The 26,119-nt window shown below is 47.5% G+C and overlaps 2 protein-coding genes across 5 annotated transcripts in view; one reads left to right on the top strand and one right to left on the bottom strand.

Annotated features, from left to right (window-relative positions):
• OPLAH (5-oxoprolinase, ATP-hydrolysing) overlaps positions 1–26,119 on the bottom strand; it is a gene marked incomplete at its 3' end in the record, with an annotated part of 146,570 nt that overhangs the window by 73,034 nt on the left and 47,417 nt on the right. The window contains exons 2-8 of the mRNA XM_075315969.1: positions 1,833–2,023; positions 1,559–1,750; positions 1,244–1,358; positions 1,021–1,144; positions 872–947; positions 752–796; positions 512–677 (exon numbers count right to left, since the gene is read on the bottom strand). Of these exons, the coding sequence (XP_075172084.1) occupies positions 512–677; positions 752–796; positions 872–947; positions 1,021–1,144; positions 1,244–1,358; positions 1,559–1,750; positions 1,833–2,003 (889 nt within the window). The remainder of the gene's footprint in view (positions 1–511; positions 678–751; positions 797–871; positions 948–1,020; positions 1,145–1,243; positions 1,359–1,558; positions 1,751–1,832; positions 2,024–26,119) is intronic.
• Positions 1–26,119, top strand: part of LOC142316897 (uncharacterized) — a 174,549-nt gene that overhangs the window by 551 nt on the left and 147,879 nt on the right. For 2 of the 4 annotated variants that reach the window (XM_075352658.1, XM_075352663.1), the window contains exons 1-2: positions 22,925–22,944; positions 23,023–23,078. The exons of the other annotated variants lie outside the window; for them this stretch is intronic. The gene's annotated coding sequence lies outside the window, so the exon portion shown is untranslated. Of the gene's footprint in view, positions 1–22,924; positions 22,945–23,022; positions 23,079–26,119 lie in introns of those variants that run through there. 4 annotated transcript variants of the gene reach the window in all.

The raw sequence follows: 26,119 nt of genomic DNA on the forward strand, positions 1-26,119 counted from the left end.
TGTACATTCATTACTGATCCTGATTACATTGCGTATTGTATTCTAGAGCTGCACTCACTATTCTGCTGGTGCAGTCACTGTGTACATTCATTACTGATCCTGATTACATTGTGTACTGTACTCTAGAGCTGCACTCACTATTCTGCTGGTGCAGTCACTGTGTACATTCATTACTGATCCTGATTACATTGTGTACTGTACTCTAGAGCTGCACTCACTATTCTGCTGGTGCAGTCACTGTGTACATTCATTACTGATCCTGATTACATTGTGTACTGTACTCTAGAGCTGCACTCACTATTCTGCTGGTGCAGTCACTGTGTACATTCATTACTGATCCTGATTACATTGCGTACTGTACTCTAGAGCTGCACTCACTATTCTGCTGACTATTATTAGTGTGTGTACACAAGATTGGTAACACTGACATCTAATGCAGATTATGTGTGGTGTATAATCGCGCTCGGAAGTGAACAGACTGATTTCATTCCTCAATGATCTGCTTTCTCACCTCCCATATCAAAGCCAATAACAGGCTGCGGATTTTCGGGCTGATAGGTGGTGATGGCGTATCCTACCACTCCCCCTGCTGGCCCGGAGAGGATGGCACGGGACCCGTTGAACCTGTGCATTGGAGTCAGTCCTCCATCTGAGCGCATGAAAAGAACTTGGAGATCCTGAAAATAAGTGACAGAACATTCGAGTTCAGCTTCATTGCCAAAGGGCCCACGTATAAAATTCTGCATCTCACCTTGAGCTGGTTCTGAAAGCCGCTGCGAAACCCATCCAGATACCTCTGTATACACGGGGTCAGATAGGCATCAGCACAAGCCGTAAACCCCCTGGGCACCATGCGAATCATCGGCATTACCTCAGAGGAAAGAGACACATGGGCAAATCCCAATGAACGCGCCAGTTCCCCGATCAGATGCTCATGTGATGACCACCTGTGGGTGACAAAATGACAACTTTAGAATGTAGAAGTATTGGAATTGCTGAGGTCAGAATCCCCACACTCACGTATAAGAGTGCATTAGGACCACCGCCAGGCTGCAGATCCCCCTGGACAAGACGCCTTGAAGCTGGATCCTCAGCTTTTCCAAGTTGATTGGCTCCCAGACGTCTAGGCTGTCACCAGTGGATCCTGAACATAGGAGGACACCAAATGTTTATTGAAGCGACAAAACACCCAACAGGTGTCATGTGCGATAACTGCCGGGCATCCGACAGCATTTGATCTCACCCATGAAGGTCTTTAGGGAAGGGCCTTTGAGAAGCTGACAGCCTTCTTGATGCAAAACTACCCTTTCCTCCACCTCGATCACTTCTTCATATAGAACCTCAGGCATCCGAATTTCCTTAGAAGAAAAACATTGTGCAAAAATGCTAAATTGGTGACAGGAGCCCCATGGACATTGAGCCAGTTGTAATATAGGTCTGTCCTAAAGTGTGACAGAATGGCTTACTGGTACCAGGTCCAAGATCCAATTCTTCCCTCTGTCCCCCACCCTCCCCCCTTTCCCTCCATGGCTACGAGCCATGTAACATGGAGATTCACCAGGTCAAAGATTTTAGGCCGGGCTTGGTTTCCAATATGCAGCAGATCCCTGAAGCCTTTTGTAATCAGCAGAACGATCCTCTCGCCTTTTCTTTCCAGTAGAGCGTTGGTCGCCACTGTGGTCCCCATCCGTATCCAGTCTATGTGCTCTGTGTCCAGAGGTCGGTCCCGGGGGTAAGGACAACCCGTCTCCTGGAGGAAAAGAAAACAGAAATCTACACGTGCCATAGAACAAAGCTCCATCTCTGTGAAATCAGTAGTTTTAGCTTCTTACATCTTCTAGGATCCGCCGGATTCCTTCGGTGGGAGCATCCCTGTAGTTTGCTGGATCCTCAGACAATAACTTCATCACACGAACCTTTCCTCCAGGGCATCGCGCAAAGACATCAGTGAAGGTGCCTCCACGGTCTATGGCAAACTGAAACTTCTGGAGCTCAGCCATCATATATTAGGCACCTCACAAACCTAAACAAAAAGCAATATTTTTTTTAATATTTAGAAATAGTGTTCCTGTGCCAAAGCATCACTGTTACATTGCTTCTCCTCCCCGAGTTTTGGTTCCACTAGAGCTTGAAGAAGGACTCTCTCCAAAATGTTGCCAGGTGTCACGGCTTATATGGAGACAGGACAGAGCCTCTTGGCTGGCCCTCAGACTAGAGTCCCTGCATTGTCCCTTATCTCAAAAGATAGGTTTGATGGTAACCAGGATTGAGCCCCCAGCATGACCCTAACTCCTGTCCAAACCCTGATCTTACTTCCCCTCTCCCACAACCTCGGGGTGGGCCGGAAAACACAAAGACAAAAATCCCACAAGACGACACGGGCAATGGAAACTCATACACACAGGAGAGACAATATATGTGTACTGTGGGGCAACCCAAAAGGGGAGGAAGAAACGCTCACACCACTCAGAAGCACAGCATGAATCACCATAAACAGGATAAATCACCAAGATCTGGATCATAAAAGCTATCATACGCACATACAGAAAGGAAGCCATGCTTTAGGCTATGTGCCCACGTTGCGTATTTGCATGCAGTTACGCTGCATATTGCACTGCAGCGTAACTGCATGCGTCCTGCGTCCCCAGCATAATCTATGAAGATTGTGCATAATCCATGCCCACGTGGCGTTTTAGAACGCAAAGATTTGCATGCTGCCAAATCGCTGCGTTCTAAAAAGCAACATGTCACTTCTTTCGTGCGCTCTGCATGCGGTCTCCATTCTGTCTATAGGGAGAGGCAGCATCCAGAGCACACAAATTCTGCAGTCACCAAAGTTTCAGAACGGAGCTTTTTAGCTGCGCTCTGAAGCGGACATGCAGTGACTTTACGCTGCGGTGCAGAGCGCACACACATGGGCACATAGCCTTATATTGGGAGGACACAGCTGCACATGACAATCAGCAACCTGAGCTCTTCGGTCCTGCTCACCATTCTGCAGGGATTACCTCCTGCAGAGCTGAAGACCAGTGAACCTGAACCAGCCGACGCCCGACTGGCTGAACAATCCAGAAGCCTCAGGTTGCTTGTCATATTCTGCAGTGTGAACAGAGTCTGATGCCACCATGCCAGCAGGTGTGTGTGTGGCGCCCTGGACTAGCCAGGTAGCCACAGACAAAACAAACACACAACCCCCACCCCCGGACAGTAACATTAGTCAGACACAAAACCCTTGTTGCCTCCCTCCAGGGTCTGATGTCCACACCAGGTGGGGCGGAGCCAGGCAGTTGGCCCCACCCACCGAGGAGTTCACAGGCCTGGAGGCGGGAAAAGCAGTTAGAGTTTGGAGGAGTTGAGTGCAGGAGGTGAAAGTGAGAGGTCACGTACTGTGAGTGTCTGGGTTGGAGCCCAGGCACTGAGAGCAAGGTTGGCAGATGGTGGTGGCCGTCTGCAAGAGTTGGTGGAACTCCGCAGAGCCGTAAGGACCGTGGCTAGGCGGTGGCCCACCGGTACCGCAGCGGGGAATGGAGTGAAGCTAAGCACACACAGGCAGGGCCATCGGACCCCGACCAGGCTTTGAGCCGCCGTCAATAGTCAAATCCGAATGTGACAGGAACCCCCGGGGTTCCCTAACAACCAAGTCCCGATTGAAGGCAACCGCTCACACCGTGAGGATATACAGCCACCGCCACCGGCTAGAAATCCAAGGGCCAGCGCCTGCGGGCAGAACGGGCTCCTCCGGTATCTATACACCGGGGAGCGGACTACCGTTGGGAAGCCATTGGAGTCAACACAGTACACAAAAGGTGTAGGGAGAGACAGCCACCATCACCTGTCCGGGGAGAGACACTGCAGCCGGCTGCGGGACTCGTCCATCCAGCCGTTTGGTTTACCAGAGACTTTGTGCATCTATTGCTGAGTGAGTACACCCGTGCCATCCGGCACCGCACTGCGCTGTCCCTGCAACTCACCGACCCTGCCTCCCCGTCACATCACCGGGCCCCGGGACCACCAACCCCTACCCACGGAGGGGGAAAACAACATCCCAGCTGCTCCCTACCATCGCTCCCGGGATCCCCGTCACCAGCAGGGGTGGTGCCCATCTTCACCACAACCCGTGGGTGGCGTCACGGACTAAATCCCCAAACAAACCACCCCCTTTTCACTCACGGGCGAGGAGCGCCGCTCGAGTCCCCGGATCCGGCCCACCGCTCGAGCCCCCGAGGAGCAGTCGCAGCGCCGGACCCGAGCGTTAGCGAGCGCAGCGCCCCGCCGCCCGCGACATGTGCAAATTTGTACGTCGCATGACAGTACCCCTCCCTCTACGAGGGACATCCAGAACCACAAGACAACTTGTCTTCGGTCTGTCAGGATGGTTGCAATGAAAAGCCCTAACAAGATGATCCACATGGATATGCGATGCCGGAACCTAAGATCTCTCCTCCAGGCCAGAACCCCGCCAGTGTACAAGATACTGCAGTGAGCGACATACACCCTAGAGTCAATCACCTTAGATACCTCAAACTCTACAGACCCGTCAAGATCAGGGGTGGCGGGGGAGGGTGAAATTCCAGACCCCACAAATCTCTTTAAAAGAGACTTGTGAAATACATTATGGTTTCTGTATTATACTGGTAAATCCAAATGATAGGCAAGAGGATTGATTAATGCAGATGTGTCACCCAGGGTTACAGGGTACTCGGTCCCGGGCAGTGTATAACTGGGGAATGTCACTTTGGTGGCCGTTGCCCAGTTCCGTGCCCTGGATGCTTTTTGAAAAGCGGAATATTTAAAGGGGATGGCTGAATAAAGTTTATATGTGAGGCCACTTGCGGTGTTGCGGCTATGAAGATGGAGCCGCCACTGCACAATGTCCACTACTGGGGCTGGTGAGTGGCAGCCTGGATGTTAGGCCCTCTGCAAGCAGAGCCAGGCCCCAGAGGATAGGTGAGGTAAACGAGTGTTGAAAGAAGGTAGGCCACAACGGGAGTTTCAGTGTAACTGGTTCTTTTTACTCACTGAAAGCTGGTAACTGGTCACCCGAGGCTGGCTGGTCTTAACCGCAGGTCCCCTTAGTCCCAATGCCGGTTTAGTGACCTGGTGGCTTCTTTCCCCTGCACCTGTCTTTTATTGGTCGGTCCCCGTGGCTTGGAGTGGCTGGGGGTCCCCTCCTGGTTGTCTTCTTCAGCAGTCCGTATGACGGTAGTGTGAACCCTGTGGGTTTGGAGTCTCTGGTCCTGTCCACGCTTCTCCCTTTGCTACTGAGTCAAGGTCAGTGAGGTCCTTAATGGTCCTCTCACTGTGCAGATTTTATCAGGTCTTCCTGGAGATTTTGGCTGACCTAGGATTCTGTACGATTCCCCGTTGGTGCATAGTTCAAGGAGTACTCCACTGTACTCCACCGGCAACTAACCGCATGGGCCCTCAGGTCACTGTTCACCCCTGTCAGTCTGTCTGCTCACTTTCACTGTCTTTGACACACTCCTCTCGACTACAACCACTACTGTGTCTCTTCTCCACTGTCTGACTCTTCACGGTCTGCCTCTCCCACCTGGTTGTCTAGTGGACTGGAGTGGCTCTCTCTCTAAAAGGCCATCCATTGGTCCAACCCTAGCCTGGTACCATTCTATGGGGGATAATTGGGGAAAAGCAGAAATAATCTGGAGTGTTTGTGTGTTACCGGCACTGGTCTTCTGAGTCCCTAGGGGGTAGGCCCTGCATCCTGGTGGGGATGCAGTACCTTGTAGCTCACTGATGACTTCAGGAGCACTACACAGAGATCTGGAAGGGACCAATGAAACGAGATCCCAGTTCCAGGGAGGGCACCTTAATCTTAATGTTCTTCATGCACAGCCACAACCAATCATCCACACACAGTTCCAGACCAGGCACACATCCACCGTCAGCCACACGTTTATACCTAGAACCCATGCTACACAAGTGTTGCTGAACTTAGACCAAGTAGACAATGCCAACGCTGCCTGATCCTCCTCCGGAACCCCAGAAGAGTGACCCTTATCTAATGTACAAAACTGAGGATGTTGCCCATACACACAGAAAAAGGGTGAGACCACAGAGGACTCATGACAGTGATTGTGGATCGCGAATTCTGCCAGCGGAAGGAAAGCCGAAAACTCCTCCTGCTTATCAGACACAAAAACCATTGATATATGGAAAGAAGGTATGCACACCAGTGACTATGCAAGGGGAATACATGTAATAGCAGAAACTGCTGTGTGAATACTGGCCTGAAAAATACAATAGCTACATGCAAAAATGAAAAAATGAGAGTGGAATCTGCATTACTGCCATGAAATATGAATAAAGAGAAATTTAGCTATTGAATTGATCAATGCCGTTCCACATTCTACATATATAGCATGGGTCTCAGCTTCCCATACTTGGTAAGTTTTTTAACTGCATGAGAGGACACACATTAGCTAGAGACCCCAAAAATAAGAAATACCGTGAAGTGGTTTTGGGGCTCTGTTGCATTGATCAGTTCAATAGCTAAATTTCTCTTTATTCATATTTCATGGCAGTAATGCAGATTCCACTCATTTTTTCATGTAGCTATTGTATTTATAGCTACATGCTATAACTATACTTATTTAATATTTATTGAGCACAAGTGTAAGAGTAGTCATAAATGGTACATTCTCTAAATGGGCTATAGTCAGCAGTGGGGTGCCGAAGGGATCTGTGCTAGGACCGATTCTTTTTACTCTCTTTATTAATGACCTCGTGGATGGGATTGATAGTAATGTGTCAGTCTTTGCTGATGACACCAAACTATGTAGGATGTTAAAACTGACCTTGATTATATACATACATACATACATACATTAAATGGAAGTATACTCGGGACTACAGAACAGGAGAAGGACTTGGGTATTCTCATTACAAATAAGCTGAGCAGCAGCACTCAATGTCAAGCAGCAGCTGCTAAAGCAAACAAGAATTTAGGGTGTATAAAAGTCATTTGCCAGTCCTTTATATTGACCACACATGTGTTTATACATATAAATGAGATCTCCTCTGAGACGTCTTTTTTTCTAAGCTAAACATATCTAACTTTTTCAACCTCTCATCATATGGGAGGTCTTCCATTCCTTGTAGTAGTCTAGTTAGCCGCCTTTGAACGGACTCTTACTTCTGAATGTCTGTTTTAAAATGTGGAGCCCAAAACTGGATCCCATATTCCAGATGTGGCCTTACAAGTGATTTATAGAGGGGTAACAATACATTGGGATCCCGGGCTCTAATCTCTCTTTACTTCTTCCAAAGACAATACTAAGGACCAGGGGGCATACACTGCGAGTGGAAGAAAAGCGATTCCGGGAGCTAAATAGGAAAGGGTTCTTTACAGTTAGAGCAGTCAGACTGTGGAATGCCCTACCACAAGAGGTAGTAATGGCAGATACTATAACAGCTTTTAAAAAAGGGCTGGATGATTCCTCAGTACACAAAACATTGTTGGTTATAAATGACTTAGTGACCAAATGTAGAACTGGTGGAGGAAGGTTGAACTAGATGGACCTAGGTCTTTTTTCAACCTAAGTAATTATGTAACTATGTATGAATCAAGCCGCATACAAGATTATCCTGGAAAAACAGTTGCTTCCTTCTGCTCAGGCAATGTTCCCCAACTCTGAGGACTATTTTTTCAAGCATGACAATGCACCATGCCACACAGCTAGGTCAATCAATGTGTGGATGAAGGACCACCACATCAAAACCCTGTCATAGCCAGCTCAATCTCCAGAACTGAACCCCATTGAAAACCTCTGGAATGTAATCAAGAGGAAGATGGATAGTCACAAGCCATCAAATAAAGAAGAACTGCTTACATTTTTCAGGAGTGGCATAAGGTCCCCCAAAAGCAGTGTGAAGACTGGAGAAAAGCGGCCAAGACACATGAAAGCTGTGATTAAAAATCATGGTTATTCCACAAAATATTGATTTCTGAATCTTCCTGAGGTAACACATTATTAGTATTGTTGTTTCTAAATGATGATGAATTTGTTTTCTTTGCATTATTTGAGGTCAGTTTTGTTATTTTGATCTTTTCTCATGTTCATAAAATAAATACATTTTTTCCTTGGAAATTTGGAGACGTCACTAGTAGTTTTTAGAATAAAAGGACACTTTACATTTTACTCAAAAATCTAATATATAAAGCTGAATGTGTGTATGTGTGTGTATGTCCGGGATTGGCATCTGCACCGTCACAGCTACAACCACAAAATTTTGCACACTCACACTTCTGGACCCTGAGAGCGTCATAGGCTATATTTGGAGGGGAAATTTTAACCCCGCTCTTTACAGTTATTCACCAAAAAACCTGCCTCCATTAAAGCGAATGGAGCTGGGAGCCACAGTGCAGCCAGAACTTCAGAAGAATGCGCAGCCAAGCCCTTATATGGAATGTTGGCGTGTCACAATGCAGCCAGGGAAAGAGACAGACACAGACAGGGAAAGAAACAGACATAGACAGGGTAAGAGACAGACACAAAGTGAAAGGGAAAGTGACAGACAGACAAAGAGAGAGAGAGACAGAGAGATATATACAGAGGGGGAGACAAACAGAGAATGGGAGAGAAACAGAGAGACAGTTACTATCCCGGGCAGCATCGGGTGCTATGTTGTGAGGCGAAATTTTAACCACGCACGTTCCAATTTACCAAGCAATTTTGCCCCATATACATAATGGGGAAAAAGTGAAACGAAAAGTGTTGGGGGCAAATTGACAGCTGCCAGATGTGAACAAGGGGGACTTAAAGAATGAGAGCGATGGCGCCAAAAAGTATATACCGTACAGTTGCTAAGGTGGGGCCCCGACATGGGATACTCACCACACTCAGGGATATGAACACACACATAAAATGCGTCACACACTACCACGTGCTTGAACACATACCACACACACACCAACCTCGCCACATAATCGCCCTAAAACACACACAAGTCTGGTATTATCCTTCAAAAATAAAAATCTGATTAATAAGCAGCCAAACTACAAGAACAACAAATGCACCATATAGGAAATACGGCAGCTGTCAGTCACATGACCTGTCTATATGTGTATGTGTGAGCTAATATATACTGTCAGGGGGAGGGCTTTCTGTTGCCAGGAGATTTATCAGGCTGCCAATAGCAACCAATCACAGCTTAGTGTCTATTTTGCTACAGTTAATTAATCTGAGCTCTGATTGGTTAATATAGGCAACAATTTAATAATTACATTTCTATCTATTTGTTTTGTGGTTTTTGTGTGCAGAATACATTTTTGTTACTACATTCTAATTTAACAGCAGTTATTAACCCGGGTGAAGCCGGGTAGTATAGCGTGTATACCGGTACCTATAAAGTGAAAAATCAGAAAAACTGTCACTTTTGCAATGATCTCTTAATTTTTGCCAGAGCTGTGCATAATATATATATATTTAGTATATAAAAATTCTAGCGCTGTCCTCGAGAATCATTATCAGGTCATTTTTGCCACACATTGATTGGTGTAAAACAAACCCCAAAAAGCTTGACAGAATTGTATTTTGTTTGTCACCATTTCACAATCTTTGAAAATGTAACAGGAGAAAGATTCCAGGGAAGGATCACGTTTAGGTGCAAGATAAAAGTCTCCTTTTATTATGAATATAATTAAAAACAAAAAGTGCTGAAGTAATCCTGGCAACACGTTATAAGCAGGCCATGATGGAAATTTTTTTTTTTGTTTTTTTAATTATATTTATAATAAAAAGGAGAATTTTATCTTACACCTAAACGTAATCCTTTGCTGGAATCATTCTCCTTTACATTTTCACTGCTGTGTGGTGGCTCCTGCCTCTTCCGAGTGTGGATTACTAAAGACTGATCTCCATCCAAACGACTGAACTGGTGAGCTGACTGTATTTTTCTGTTTATTTCACAACCTTTGGAATTTTTTCACACGGTTTTTCAGTATATTCCATGGTAAAATAAATGGTTTCGTCAAAACCTACCACTGCAAATATCAAGCCCTCCCTCATATGGCAATGCGGATTGAAAAAAAAAAAAACTAAAAGCTTATGGATCTTGGAAGCAGTAGAGGAAAAAAGGATATCGCAAAAAGAAAAAAAATGACCGCTGCTGGAAAGGGTTAACAAATTTTAACAATTTAAGATGTTATTCTTGTGTATATTTCAAGATGGTGGTTCTCTCCCATTTTGTGCCCTCACCATAACGAAGATGAAGCTGAGGAAGGCGAGTCTCTGACACCATGTCTCGGTCCACAATGCAGGTGGAGAGATGAGGTGTCCATAATTCGATGGAGTTTTAGCACAAGTTGTTGTGGTGTTTTGTTATTTGATGCAAGAGAGGTTACACACGAGTGGGAAATGTGTAACCATGCTATATTTAGAAGAGTATTTATTCTGTTTTACTGTCACATTAACAGGGGACATATAAGCAATAGTATAGCTATGCTCACTGTATATTTAGGTGCTCAGGAGTAAATTAAAAGTAAACTCCGGCACTCAAAAAATGAAATGACAACTCTTTTATTGATGAAAAGATATTTTTTCACATGAAGAATCAACAAAAACGTTTCGGCTGCTTCCCTTCTTCAGTTTTTTATAGTTTTTTATATGACTCTATATAATAGAAAAACATATTATTACAAAAATTATCATATTGATACAATCATTACATAAAAATTACAGAAAACTGATTAATTTTCCTTTACCTAGGAGAATAATTATATATTCATACTAGAAGATATTCTGTTGTCATCATAGTAGAACGCTTATAGTGTATGCATCTATATAGAGAAACAACATATTAATAATATGCAACAATGTATAATACCATCGAAATCGTATGGCAAGAGCATTGTACAACAAAAGGAACAGTAATAAAAAAAAATTTTTTGCAAGGACAGAAAAAGCAGCGAATGAAACCCATAGTTCCATCTCAACCCCTATAACTATAGAAACAGGTGCCATATGTTAGTGACTAAACACTTCATTACAATGTGGAGGCACAATAATGTACAACAAGGAAGATTCAGGTAGTACAAAGTCCAAGAAAAAAATATACAGGGTCTAGCACCAAATAATCACAAGGTATATTTACCGGTAAACAAGTGTCACACTATCATAGGTAATAAATGACAATTAGGTCATCATGAACTAAAAGAAAAAACAAGAGAATAAATAACCTCATACAAAGATACACGGTGCTAGTTTCCCACTAAGTCAATTCATTACCTGTGTTCATCAGTGTCCAGGAAGGGAATGAGTGAGGAGTGCAAGTGTGCAGCCTTTTATAGTGAAAAGGGGTGGGTGTAAACATTTCCATGTGATGGAGTGCAAGCAGTGATCAAAGTGGAACGCAAGCTGTGCGTGCGTAGTGGAACCCGGTGACGCGCATATGCGCATTAGATTTTGCAAGAGAAGAAGGACGGGAAACCGCTCCAAGGAACTGTTCCATTGTTGTACAATGCTCTTTCCATACGATTTCGATGGTATTTTATATTGTTGCATATTATTAATATGTTGTTTCTCTATATAGATGCATACACTATAAGCGTTCTACTATGATGACAACAGAATATGTTCTAGTATGAATCCATAATTATTTTCCTAGGAAAAAGGAAAATTAATATTCAGTTTTCTGTAATTTTTATGTAATGATTGTATCAATATGATAATTTTTGTAATATGTTTTTTCTATAAAAAACGAAATCAAACAAGCAAAATTAGCTACTGAAACAAAAATCGCCAATGACATTAAAATAAATCCCAAAATCTTTTATAAATACATTAATGCCAAAAGGAAAACAAAGGATAGTATCGGCCCCTTAAAATATAATAACAAGTTAGTTATAGAGGACAAACTATTAAATAGGCATTTCTCATCTGTATTCACCAAGGAACTATAAGGAATAACGTTTGGAACACCATTCTAAGTCTGAACTGGGTGCAAAAACCTAAAAAAAAACATCACTATGGGGAGATAAGGTATGCACACCAGTGACTATGTAAGGGGAATACATGAAATAGCAGAAACTGCTGTGTGAATACTGACTTGAAAAATCCAATAGCTATATGTAAGAGTGAAAATGTGAAAAATGGAATCTGCATTACTGCCATGAACATATGAATCAAGAGAAATTTAGCTACTGAATTGATCAATGGAATAGAGCCCCAACACTACGCCAAAGTATTTCTCTACGTTGGGGTCCCTAGCTTGTGTGTGTCCTCTCATGCAGTTAAAAAACTTACAGTGTATGGGAAGCTGAGACCCAGGCTATATATGCGTATGAAATACGCATCATAATATCATAATATTTCCTCATATACCTTGTCCCACTTAGAGTCACAGATATTACAAAAAGGATTGAGCTTCTGGCCAACACCTAGTTTTGATTCGTTTAAACTGGATCAAGAATTAAAGAGGCTCTTTAGAACCCTGAGACTGAAGGCACATTTTCAGTCACATCCTTCTTCAGCCACTACAGATACAGTTTCCACCAGTCTGGATTCTTCACTATTTTCACTAAGTAAACTAGGTTTACATACCCATAGTAATTTTACGCCCCCTCGTTCTTATCATCCTGTAGAGACTTATATTTCGTTGGTGAAGAAGGATGTGGAAACTTTTATTAATAGAACCAGGAATGGTGATCTACATATTAAACGTAATCTTACTTCGGATGAATTTCAGGCTCTCCATACATTGAAGCTCAATCCTTCCATTATAATCAAACCTGCGGATAAAGGGGGAGCATTGGTAATCATGGATAAGAGTTACTATAATCAAGGAGATCCAGACACAACTTGCGGATCGCACTACTTATACGCCAGTTACTACTGATTCTTCACCTACCATTAGAAATATCATCTTGGGATAAAATCGCTTACTATTCCCAACTTGGCGTTATTGATTCTAAATTGGCAACCTTTTTGAATAAGTCCAATCCATTGGTTCCCGTTTTCTATACTTTACCCAAAGTACATAAAAACCTCTGGCATCCACCTGGACGACCCATTGTCGCTTCAACGGACTCTTTGTTATCTCCCTTGGCGATTGTCACGAACCACCGGGGGGGTCACTCAGAAATCCCCCGCGCTGGCTACCAGTACGTCACAATCGGGGGGTAACAAGCAGGAGTCAACCCTCCTTTATACCTCCCGACCGACAGACAGAGCACGTGACGCGCTCTCTAGCGCCCCTCTTATAGTCAGGCCAATTATGGAATTGCCCGACAATAAGCAAGGAGGCCGCTATACTACTTATGCCGATTATTGAAGGGTCCCCGGTGAGAGTAAGGTATATATTCCCCCGACCTCCGCGGGCGGAATATATAATATCTTCCCGAATCTCACTGGCCTCCCCACAATAATCCTTGGCACAACTCGCTGCCACCAACCGCTTCACGGTAACTATTAGCCGAACACACAGACGTGGGATTCGAGATCGAGATAACAGAACAGCCCAAGATTAATTATATAATTTAATCGCCTAAAGCACACTAGAAACTACAATATATACAATAGGGAATCTACAGAATATACATATGTCAGAGTACAGTTACAGATAAAGCATGGTTTACAACAGGTATGCAATTCAATCAGTTACCTTGTGCGTCTGGCCACAGGGGGGCGCTGTAGACCAGGTTTCCAGGAACTCTCTCACAGGTCTGTCCCAACCAGGCCCCCGAGCAGAAGAACGCTGGAAAATGGCCGAAGTAGGGTTATCAACCTGGGCAGATCCAGGTCCCCTCCTACCTTAGTGACCTCACAGGGAAGCACTGCCACTCCCCCTGCATGGATCAGAATTATCCAGCAAAGGGGATTTTGGCTATAACTTTGCCTGGGAGCGTCGTAGGCAGACGCCAATGCTCTCATTGTGACAGTTATGAATTTAGCTACAGAACGAGGGGACTCATGACCTGTCTGCCAGTTCCCCATTGGCTGATATCACGCCTGGGGCATTTCCCAATGTCCTGTTCCCATAAAAAGGGGGTGCCGGCATCGTCCACATGCGGAGACACCATTTTTATGGTTGCCATATTTATCGGAAATATGGCTTGCGAGATATGAACCATTTTTTACTGGAGTCGTTCTGTCTGGCTATTTCCATAGCCTTGCTAACTAGCTAGCAGCTCCTACTACAGGGTGACGGCAGGGAGTCATCCTGTGTCCTTTGTCCTAAAGCCACCTAATTTCCATATCACAGGACATGGCCATGGAGTTTGTTGCTAAACCAGTTGTGTGAAGGAAAGGGGGGGGGGGGGGGTGACACCAGGAGAGGGCTTCCTGACATACTTGAATATCATGATTTATCGTCATATCTCCGGATTTACCTCACACCTCCCCCCTTTTGAGGGCGCTAGGGGGCAGCACACTCCGGTGTTCCCCCGTGCGCCCGTCCGCGACCTCTCCTTGTCGGGACAGCCCGTCTGCGTTACCGTGGTCACGGCCCCTTTTGTGGCGAATGGTGAAGTTGTATTGCTGGAGCGCAAGGCTCCATCGCAACAATCGCCCATTCGTCCCAGAGACGGTGTGCAACCAGCTTAGGGGATTGTGGTCCGTCTCCACGATGAAGTGGCGCCCGTATAGATAGGGTTGCAGACGCTGCAGGGCCCACACTATGGCCAGGCACTCCTTCTCCATCGTGGAATAGGCAACTTCCCTTGGTAACAGCTTCCTGCTCAGGTACAAGACTGGGTGCTCTTGGTTCGCAGAGTCCACCTGGCTGAGCACCGCACCGAGGCCGAAGTCACTGGCGTCGGTCTGTACTACAAACGGCCGCGTGAAGTCGGCTGCCTGTAGCACGGGCGGGCTGGACAGGGCGTCCTTTAGGGCCCGGAAGGCTGTCTCGCAGTCCATTGTCCAATCGACTGCAGAGGGCAGCTTCTTCTTGGTGAGGTCCGTCAAGGGCTTTGCCAGGCTACTATAGCATGGAACAAACCTCCTATAGTACCCAGCGGTCCCCAAGAAGGACATCACCTGCTTCTTGGTCCTGGGGGTGGGCCAGGATGCGATGGCTTCCACTTTCTCAGGCTCGGGCTTCAGCGTTCCCCCACCTACCCGGTGACCGAGGTACTGGACCTCGCTCATGGCCAGCTGACACTTTCCCGGCTTGATGGTCAAACCTGCCCGGTGGATCCGCCTGAGCACCTGTGCTAGATGCTCTAGGTGGTCCTCCCAGGTGGGACTGAAGACGGCAATGTCATCCAGGTACGCGGCCGCGTACCCTTCAAGTCCCTTGAGCAGGGTGTTGACCATCCGCTGGAAAGTGGCAGGGGCATTCCTCATCCCGAATGGCATCACCGTGGACTCGTACAGTCCAAATGGGGTAATAAAGGCAGAGCGTTCCCTGGCCTTGCGAGTCAGGGGGATCTGCCAATATCCCCGGCTCAGGTCCATGATGGTCAGGTACTGAGCCCCGGCCAACTGATCGAGCAGGTCATCGATGCGTGGCATTGGGTATGCATCGGCGACCGTGACAGCATTGAGCCCCCTGTAGTCCACGCAGAACCGAGTGGTTCGGTCCTTCTTAGGGACGAGGACTACAGGCGAGGCCCAAGCGCTGTTGGATGCCTGGATCACCCCCAGCTCCAGCATCTCGTCAATCTCCTGGCGCATGTGTTGCTGCACCTCCAGGGAGACCCGATATGCTGAACGCCGGATCGGGGGATGATCCCCAGTGTCCACGTGATGGACAGCCAAGTCAGTCCTTCCGGGCTGGTTGGTAAACAACCCCCGGAAGGGGTGTAGGGTGGCCCACAGCTGGGACCGTTGGTCCTCCAAGAGCTGGTGGCCAACCTCCACATCCTCAATGGATCCGCCTGCCCTAACCTGGGCTAGCATATCCAAGAGGGTTTCCGCTTCTCCCTCCTCGGGCAGGTTGCACACGGGGAGCGCACATGCCTCCCGCTCATGATGTGCCTTCATCATGTTCACATGGAAGGGCTTCCGCCTTCCACGGGCAGGGTCCAGGGTGACCAGGTACGTCACAGGGTTGAGCTGCTGGTACACGAGGTATGGGCCTTCCCAGGCTGCCTGAAGCTTGTCCTGTGGTACGGGGACCAGTACCCACACCTCTTGACCCACTTGGTAGGTCCTCTCACAAGCGTTCTGGTCGTACCAACGCTTCTGATCAGCCTGGGCTTGAGCCATATTGTCGTGTACCAGTTGCGTCAAGGCCTGCATTTTGTCCCGGAAGCGCATGACATACTCGATAACCGACACTCCAGGGGTGGCCAAATCCCCTTCCCAAGCCTCTTTCACCAGAGCCAGGGGGCCCCGCACACGTCGCCCGTACAGGAGCTCAAACGGTGAGAATCCTGTTGAGGCCTGTGGAACCTCCCGGTAAGCAAATAACAGGTGTGGGAGATACCGCTCCCAGTCACGCCCATGGGAGTCGACCAACATCTTAAGCATCTGCTTTAAGGTGCCATTGAACCGCTCGCACAGGCCATTAGTCTGTGGATGGTACGGGCTGGCCACCAGATGTCGCACCTGGACTTGCTTACAGAGGGTCTCCATCAGCTGGGACATGAATTGGGTCCCCCGGTCGGTGAGCATTTCCTGGGGAAAACCCACTCGGGAGAAAATCTCCAGCAATGCGGTGGCCACCTTGTCAGCCCGAATGGACGACAAGGCCACTGCTTCTGGGTACCGGGTGGCATAGTCCACTACCGTCAGTATGAAGCGTTTCCCGGAGCTGCTGGGGATGGCCAGCGGGCCGACCAGATCCACAGCCACCCTCCTGAAAGGCTCATCGATGATGGGCAGAGATACCAGTGGGGCTTTGGGGCGTGGCCCCGCCTTCCCCACTCTCTGACAGGTTTCACACGAACGGCAGTAGGCAGCCACATCGGCCCCCATTTTTGGCCAGTAGAAATGCTGGTTTAACCTGGCCTTGGTCTTAGCGATCCCTAGGTGTCCGGCCATCGGAATCTCATGTGCGATCCGCAACAACTCCGTCCGGAACGGATAGGGTACCACCAACTGTCGGTCCCTGGGCCACGCCTCCGGTGAACCCTGCTGGACCGTGGCCCGGTACAGCCGTCCTTGGTCCCAGACCACTCGCTCCGGGTCCGAGGGAGGCTGTGCCGCCTGCTCCTTTAGAGCTTTCAGGCTGTCGTCAGCTTCTAACGCTGCCTGAAACCCCTGACTAGATGTGGCCAGAATCGACGAGACTGTCACATCTTCAGTCAGTACCCCGGGACCTGTGTCCTGGCCTCCACCTGACTCGGCTGCCACTTAGTCAGAAGGGGAAGAGCTATCGGACCTCCGGGAGGCCCCTTGGCTTCCAGCACTCCCACTGCGGGTGACAGCGGCCACAGCCGCTGCGACCGTGGGTCGTGCCTGCTCCTCCTCCGTTCCTGACCAAGTCGCCGGTTCAGGCAGACCTACCTGGCTTCCTGACACCCCGGTTGTGGGGGAACCATGCACCGAGATCTTACCTGGGAGCACTTCCGCTCCTGGACCGGCCCCAATCTCACCTGCCTGTTCCCCTCCTGCAGCAACAGAACCCCGGTGTGAAATCTCTGGGGACCCCACATTTGCTGTGGTAGCCCCCACCCCACACACTGGTCCTCCCCCTGCAGCACCCTGCTCTCTGCTTATCCCTGCAGAGGGCAACAGATCCCAGCTCACAGGCTGGTTACTTGTAGAGGCATTGTCACACCTTTCTCTGACCCCCTCCCCTGTCACAGCTGCAGCTGTGTGTGTGTCTATGGTGTCTGTGCAAGCAGAAATATCAGAGTTCACTCCCTCCTCCCTTACATCATTCATAGATAACACATTAACATTGTCCGGAGGCACGTCAGCACTGGCTGAAGGTTCAGCCTTTGGGGCGGGGCCAAACTGGGAGGTTATTTGCCCCAAATCTGTCCCAAGTAGCACGTTTGCAGGGATCCGATCAGTTACCCCCACCTCCCTCACCCCTCGCCCTGCGCCCCAGTCCACATAAATGTCAGCAACAGGCAGCGCCGGGTCAATGCCTCCAATCCCGGAGACAGCGAGGGTTTTTCCAGGGATCAAGTCTTGGGGGGACACCATCTCAGGCCGCACCAGAGTCACCTCCGAGGCGCTGTCTCGCAGTCCTATGGTCACAGACTGGCCGACGGTGACAGGTTGGAAGCTGTCCAGGGACCTACCACCACCCCCACCCACACAATACACCTTGGGCGGCCCTTGGGACGGGGACGGAGCCGGGGCCTTGGGACGCTGAGGGCACATGGCCTTGAAGTGTCCAGGTAGGTTGCACTGGTGGCACCGTCTTGGTTCTGCCACGGGCCTGGAGAGGGGAGTCGAGGGGGACACCCCCTGCAGTCTAGGGGCAGGTGGGGCAGTCGCAGAATTCATCTTACCCCCTCTCCAGGTGCTGCTGGTGGCCGCTCTCCTGGCCTCAGGGGCCCGATTGTTGGTGTAGTCATCTGCCAGGGCAGCTGTAGCCGTGGATCCCTTTGGCTTCTGGTCTCGGATGAACTGGCGGAGATCCTCAGGGCAGTTCCACAAGAGTTGCTCCGTGATGAACAAGTCCAGGATCTCCGGTCCGGTGGAAAGCTGCAGGCCTTGGGTCCAGTGGTCGGCAGCTCGGGCAAGTGCCCGCCGGTGGTCAGCCCAGGAGTCCTTTGGTCCCTTCTGTAGCGTCCGGAACTTCTTGCGGTAGGACTCCGGGGTGAGGTTGTACTGTTGGATCAGGGCCCGCTTGATGGTGTCGTAGCCCTGATCCGCCTCAGCAGGCAAGTCCCCAAGGATATCCAGGGCCTTACCCCTTAAACGGGGGGTCAGGTATTTGGCCCACTGGTCCTTGTTCAGATGATGCTGCAAGCAAGTCCGTTCAAAAGCAGTCAAGAAAGAGTCCAAGTCTCCATCCTTCTCCAGCACTGGGAAGTCCTCAACACGGACCTTTGGAAGTTTGGTGTCTGGAAGGTCACGTGTGGCTGATGAGGGCTGGAGCTGAGCTAGCTGCAGCTGGTAGTTACGCTCTGCCTGGCGCTCTTCACGCGCTGCTTGCCGCTCACGCTCGGCCATGAGTTCCTTGTAGCCCTCCCGGTCTCCAGCCTGGCGTAGGGCCATAGCCATTTGAAGAAGGCTATCCGAGCCTCCCAGGCTCGGTGGAATGGCACGTGGTGATCTGCGGCCCGCTGCGGAGCCTGGTGATTCACTGTCCATTGCAGAGCGGAGGGCTGGCATCTGGCTCGTTGAGGACCCTTGGGCGAGCTGCTCCTCATCTTGTCCAGCAGTGCCCGGTTGTGCAATGTCCTCTGCAGAGCTGTTTTCTGGCGTCGAGCTCCTGGAGGACTCGTGGACAACCTCCTCATCGTCTCTGGCCTTAGCATCGGCCATTCCTTTGGCTTTGCTCCTGGTGCTCTCAGCCATTCTTGCAGACTTTTGGTCACTGACACAGAACTGACACCTGATGCCTCCACACACCTTACAGTATCTGCACTCTGACACTCTAGTGTTGAGCTAGTCTGAAGACCCCAGCAGCCACAGCTGCTGCAGGCAGTCTTTAGTGTCTGGGAGTATGGGTCTCACACTCACACACACTATTATCTCGATCCCACCGCTTGCCACCAATATGTCACGAACCACCGGGGGGGTCACTCAGAAATCCCCCGCGCTGGCTACCAGTACGTCACAATCGGGGGGTAACAAGCAGGAGTCAACCCTCCTTTATACCTCCCGACCGACAGACAGAGCACGTGACGCGCTCTCTAGCGCCCCTCTTATAGTCAGGCCAATTATGGAATTGCCCGACAATAAGCAAGGAGGCCGCTATACTACTTATGCCGATTATTGAAGGGTCCCCGGTGAGAGTAAGGTATATATTCCCCCGACCTCCGCGGGCGGAATATATAATATCTTCCCGAATCTCACTGGCCTCCCCACAATAATCCTTGGCACAACTCGCTGCCACCAACCGCTTCACGGTAACTATTAGCCGAACACACAGACGTGGGATTCGAGATCGAGATAACAGAACAGCCCAAGATTAATTATATAATTTAATCGCCTAAAGCACACTAGAAACTACAATATATACAATAGGGAATCTACAGAATATACATATGTCAGAGTACAGTTACAGATAAAGCATGGTTTACAACAGGTATGCAATTCAATCAGTTACCTTGTGCGTCTGGCCACAGGGGGGCGCTGTAGACCAGGTTTCCAGGAACTCTCTCACAGGTCTGTCCCAACCAGGCCCCCGAGCAGAAGAACGCTGGAAAATGGCCGAAGTAGGGTTATCAACCTGGGCAGATCCAGGTCCCCTCCTACCTTAGTGACCTCACAGGGAAGCACTGCCACTCCCCCTGCATGGATCAGAATTATCCAGCAAAGGGGATTTTGGCTATAACTTTGCCTGGGAGCGTCGTAGGCAGACGCCAATGCTCTCATTGTGACAGTTATGAATTTAGCTACAGAACGAGGGGACTCATGACCTGTCTGCCAGTTCCCCATTGGCTGATATCACGCCTGGGGCATTTCCCAATGTCCTGTTCCCATAAAAAGGGGGTGCCGGCATCGTCCACATGCGGAGACACCATTTTTATGGTTGCCATATTTATCGGAAATATGGCTTGCGAGATATGAACCATTTTTTACTGGAGTCGTTCTGTCTGGCTATTTCCATAGCCTTGCTAACTAGCTAGCAGCTCCTACTACAGGGTGACGGCAGGGAGTCATCCTGTGTCCTTTGTCCTAAAGCCACCTAATTTCCATATCACAGGACATGGCCATGGAGTTTGTTGCTAAACCAGTTGTGTGAAGGAAAGGGGGGGGGGGGGGTGACACCAGGAGAGGGCTTCCTGACATACTTGAATATCATGATTTATCGTCATATCTCCGGATTTACCTCACAGCGATTACAAAGGACCGGATTTTGTCCCCCTTGGTTCCTACTACTGTCTCGTATTTACGGGACACTACTCATTTTCTTGAACATCTACAGTCATTAGGACAGTTACCCTCTGGCTCCGTCCTGATTACTCTTGATGTTAATTCATTATATACCAGTATTGATCATGTCTTAGGTCTCCAAGCTATGGATTGGTTTCTCCGTACATATACTACATTTTCATCGATTCAGATGGAATTTTGCCTTGATTTATTATCCATAGTACTATACAAAAAATTGTTTATGTTTCAGGATCAGTTTTATATCCAGAACAAAGGTACAGCAATGGGCTCGAACATAGCGCCGCCATATGCAAATGTATTTATGGCCTACTTTGAATCTTTATATGTCTACTCCCATCCAATTTTTCAGTCACATATGGTGACCTGGAAAAGATTCATTGACGATATTTTTCTCATCTATAATGGTCCCATTGCTGCCTTTGATGAATTTTTTCTATTTATTAATCAACAGGTACCAGGCTTAACATTTACCAAGCACATTGGTTTTCACACTATTAATTTTCTGGACACTTTAATCACTGTTGACTCACAGGGCAAAATTTCATCTGACTTGTATGTGAAGACAACTGATAGGAACAGTTTGCTACATTATGACAGTTGCCATCCACGTCATTTGAAGCAATCTCTTCCCCATTCTCAGCATAAAAAAAAAAAGAGTGGCCAGGATAGTTTCAGGGGTTTCGCAGCGGTCTCTTAGACATCAGGAAATGCAACAAAAATTCAAACAGCAGGGTTATCCCCCATCTATAGCCAGCTATAATGAACAGAGTATGATTATTAAGAAAAAGCGACAAGGTCCATTTGTATCATTCGTTAATACCTTTCATCCCTATCACCCCATTATTCGAGGTATAATCTTGAAATAGTGGCAGCTTTTACGCCAATCATATCCTGAGGTAGATGAGTTCGCTTTGGCTCCCTTATTTAGCTTCAAAAGACCTCCTAATTTAAAAAGTCTCCTTGTTCGGGCCTACATAGGGTCTTTGATTCGTAAACCTAGACATACTGTTTTGGCTACACCAAAGCAAGGGAATTTTCCCTGCCTTAGGTGTCCCCAGTGCTCCAATATGGTGAGGGGTAATACCTTTACACATCCTCATACTGGAAAAATCTTCCACATTAATCATTTTTTTACATGTGATACATCTTTTCTTGTGTATTTGCTTAAGTGTCCGTGCGGTCTCGGGTATGTTGGGGAGACTAGCCAGCATATCCGAGACCGCATCGGTAAGCATAAATCCACCATTCGGTGTAGATTAATGATGTTACCTATCCCCCACCATTTTTTGACGCTGGGGCACTCCATTGCACAATTACGGTTTGAGGTCCTCGAACATATTCCCCCGATGAGACGTGGTGGTGACAGGGTTAAGAAATGAAAAGAAAGAGAGTCCTTTTGGATACATACTTTAAGAACCCTGTCGCCCCATGGTCTCAATCGGGAGTATAATTCTTTTTGAGTTTCTTTTTGAGTTTCTCATTGATTAGGGAGCTATCTGAGATTGTCTACTATATATCATACCTATATGTGTATACGTGTGGGTATATGCGTGAATTATGTATATATGTGCATGTATAGCGTGTACGTGTATATATATGCATCATTTACATGTTTGAGATATTTGGCGTTTTGCCATTAACATTGTGTATTATTGGTCTCTATATATGATATGCGTATTGCCTTCATTATATACTTCATTATTCTTTTTCCCTTTTTCCTTATAATTTACTACATATTTAATAGCTACTTTTTTACTATCGGTTAATATATGGTTAATATCTTTTTCAGACGCGTTAAATCACAGAAACAGTTCCTTGGAGCGGTTTCCCGTCCTTCTTCTCTTGCAAAATCTAATGCGCGTCACCGGGTTCCACTACGCACGCACAGCTTGCGTTCCACTTTGATCACTGCTTGCACTCCATCACATGGAAATGTTTACACCCACCACTTTTCACTATAAAAGGCTGCACACTTGCACTCCTCACTCATTCCCTTCCTGGACACTGATGAACACCGGTAATGAATTGACTTAGTGGGAAACTAGCACCGTGTATCTTTGTATGGGGTTATTTATTCTCTTGTTTTTTCTTTTAGTTCATGATGACCCAATTGTCATTTATTACCTATGATGGTGTGACACTTGTTTACCGGTAAATATACCTTGTGATTGTTTGGTGCTAGACCCTATATATTTTTTTCTTGGACTTTGTACTACCTGAATCTTCCTTGTTGTATATTACTGTGCCTCCACATTGTAATGAAGTGTTTAGTCACTAACATATGGCGCCTGTTTCTATAGTTATAGGGGTTGAGATGGAACTCTGGGTTTCATTCGCTGCTTTTTCTATCCTTGCGAAAAAATTTTTTTATTACTGTTCCTTTTGTTGTACAATGCTCTTGCCATACGATTTCGATGGTATTATACATTGTTGTATATTAATAATGTTGTTTCTCTATATAGATGCATACACTATAAGCGTTCTACTATGATGACAACAGAATATGTTCTAGTATCAATCCATAATTATTCTCCTAGGTAAAGGAAAATTAATATTCAGTTTTCTGTAATGATTGTATCAATATGATAATTTTTGTAATAATATGTTTTTCTATTATATAGAGTCATATAAAAAAAACTATAAAAAACTGAAGGCAAACAGCCGAAACGTTTTTGTTGATTCTTCATGTGAAAAAATATCTTTTCATCAATAAAAGAGTTGTCATTAACAGGGGACAGGTCAGAAGACTTGGGACTGCGGGCACTGGACCTGAGGAACAGGAAAAGTGAAAAGGATAGAATACTAGAGTACTGCAGGCATTGGACCTGAGGAGTAGAAAAGAGAGACTAGAAGATGGGGTACTGCAGGCATTAGACCTGAGGAGCAGGAAAAGTGAGAGGATAGAAGACTGGGGTAGTGAATGGACTGGACCTGAGAAGCAGAAAACAAAAAAAAAAAAAAAAAATCAGAAGAAGATAGAAGAATGGGTACTACGGGCACTGGACCTGAGGAGCAGGAAAAATGAAAGGACAGAAGACAACTGAGGAGCAGGAAAAGTGAGATGCCAAAAGACTGGATAATGTTGGCACTGGACCTGAGAAGCAGAAGGGAGAGACTAGGAGACTGGGTACAATGGGCACTGGACCTGAGGAGCAGGAAACGTAAGGACAGAAGACTGGGTATTGCAGGCACTGGACCTGAAGAGCAGAAGGGAGAGACTAGAAGACTGGGTAACTGCAGGCACTGGGCCTGAGGAGCAGAAGGGAGAGACTAGAAGACTGAGGACTATGGACATTGGATGTGAGGAGCAGGAAACGTGAGTGGACAGAAAACTGGGTACTGCAGTCACTGGGCCTTAGGATCAGGAGAGGTGAGAGACTAGAAGACTGGGTACTGTGGGCACTGGACAAGGGAGCAGGAGAAGAGAGGCCAAAACAAGGGAACAGTGAATACTGAACTGAGTAGCAGGAGAAGAAAGAGGCCAGAAGATGGGGTACTGCAGGCACTGGACTGAGCAGCAGTGAGAGCCTAGATGATGAGGTACTGTAGAGCACTGGACTGAAGAGCAGGGAGAGGCCAGAAGATGGGGTATAGCGTACACTGGATTGAGGCGCAGCAGTGAGAGCCCAGATAATGGGGTATTGTAGGGCCAAAACATGGTGTACAGCGGTGTGACGGGGTCGTTCTCCCATATCACACAATCAACAGAGCAAGAGTTGGCTGTACAATCCAAAGAACATTTATTCCAAGCAAATCAAATGGTCCATAACATAATCCACCATACAGAGGGTAAACTAGTCCAGAAACACGAATATAGTCCTCAGTCTCTCTGGGGTGTCAGCCTCTCCTCAGAGGATCAATCTTGCTTTTCTCTTATAAGTCTCACCTATAATCACTAATTTCCCAGGTAAGCAGAAAGTTTAGGTGGATACCAGGCCCCCTCTTCCACACCTAGGGACAGAAGCGCTTCAAGAAGCTATATAACCCTGCAGACAGGATAAACAATACATCAAATAGATAGACCACCACGCCCAAAACATGAACCCACACAAAATGGTACATGAACTACAATATCCCACCATCACGAGCGGACACTGGCGTGAGGAGCAGGAAGAGGCCAGAAGGCTGGGTACTACAGGTATTAGACTGAGGAGCAGGAGAAGGGAGAGGCCAGAAGACGAGGTAATGAGAGCACTGGACTGAAGAGCAGGGAGAGGCCAGAAGATGGGGTACAGCAGACACTGGACTGAGGAGCAGAAGGGAGAGGACAGAAGATTGTGTACTGGAGAGACTGGACTGAGGAGCAGGAGAAACCAGAAGACTGGGTCCTGTGGGCACTAGAATAAGGAGCAGGAAAAGGGAGAGGCCAGAAGACTGGGTACTGCGGGCACTGGACTTGAGGAGCAGGAAGAAGCCAGAACATAGGTTACTGTGGGCACTGGACCTGAGGGACAGGACAGCATACCAAACCTTGGCCACTGAATTACATAAAGCCTGCTTTACACGTTGCAATTTCGCATACAATATCGTATGCGATTTGCAATGCCCCCATCGTATGTGCGGCACGTTCAATTTGTTGAACGTGCCGCACAGACGATTCACCCCCATCACACGTACTTACCTACCATACGACCTCGATGAGGGCGGCGAACGTCCACTTCCTGGAGTGGGAGGGACGTTCGGCGTCACATCGACGTCACGCGGCAGCCGGCCAATAAAAGCAGAGGGGCGGAGATGAGCGGGACGTAAACATCCCGCCCACCTCCTTCCTTCCGCATTGTCGGCGGGAGCCGCGGACGGAGATAAGCTGTCGTTCAATGTTCCCGGGGTGTCACACACTGCGATGTGTGCTGCCTCGGGAACATTGCACAACCTCACGTTCATTTTTTGAGGCATGAACGACGTGCATGCGATGAACGGATTTTCGTTCAATCGCAATTGCACAGAGGTTTTACACGCTACAATCATACTTACGATTCCGGATGTGCGTCACTTACGACGTGACCCCGCCGACACATCGTAAGATTTATTGTAGCGTGTAAAGCGGGCTTTACTCTTATACATTGGTGGTAACAGCTTTTCGGAGCAGATCCGATTTAAAATCATTCTTTAAAAAAATTTATCTAAATGGGAATCGCCTTTGAGGTTCATATGAGTTTTTTAGTATTTCCCTTTTTCCAGAAAACTTAAAA

The sequence above is a fragment of the Anomaloglossus baeobatrachus genome, chromosome 6 (genome assembly GCF_048569485.1).
Source record: "Anomaloglossus baeobatrachus isolate aAnoBae1 chromosome 6, aAnoBae1.hap1, whole genome shotgun sequence".
Lineage (NCBI taxonomy): Eukaryota > Metazoa > Chordata > Amphibia > Anura > Aromobatidae > Anomaloglossus > Anomaloglossus baeobatrachus.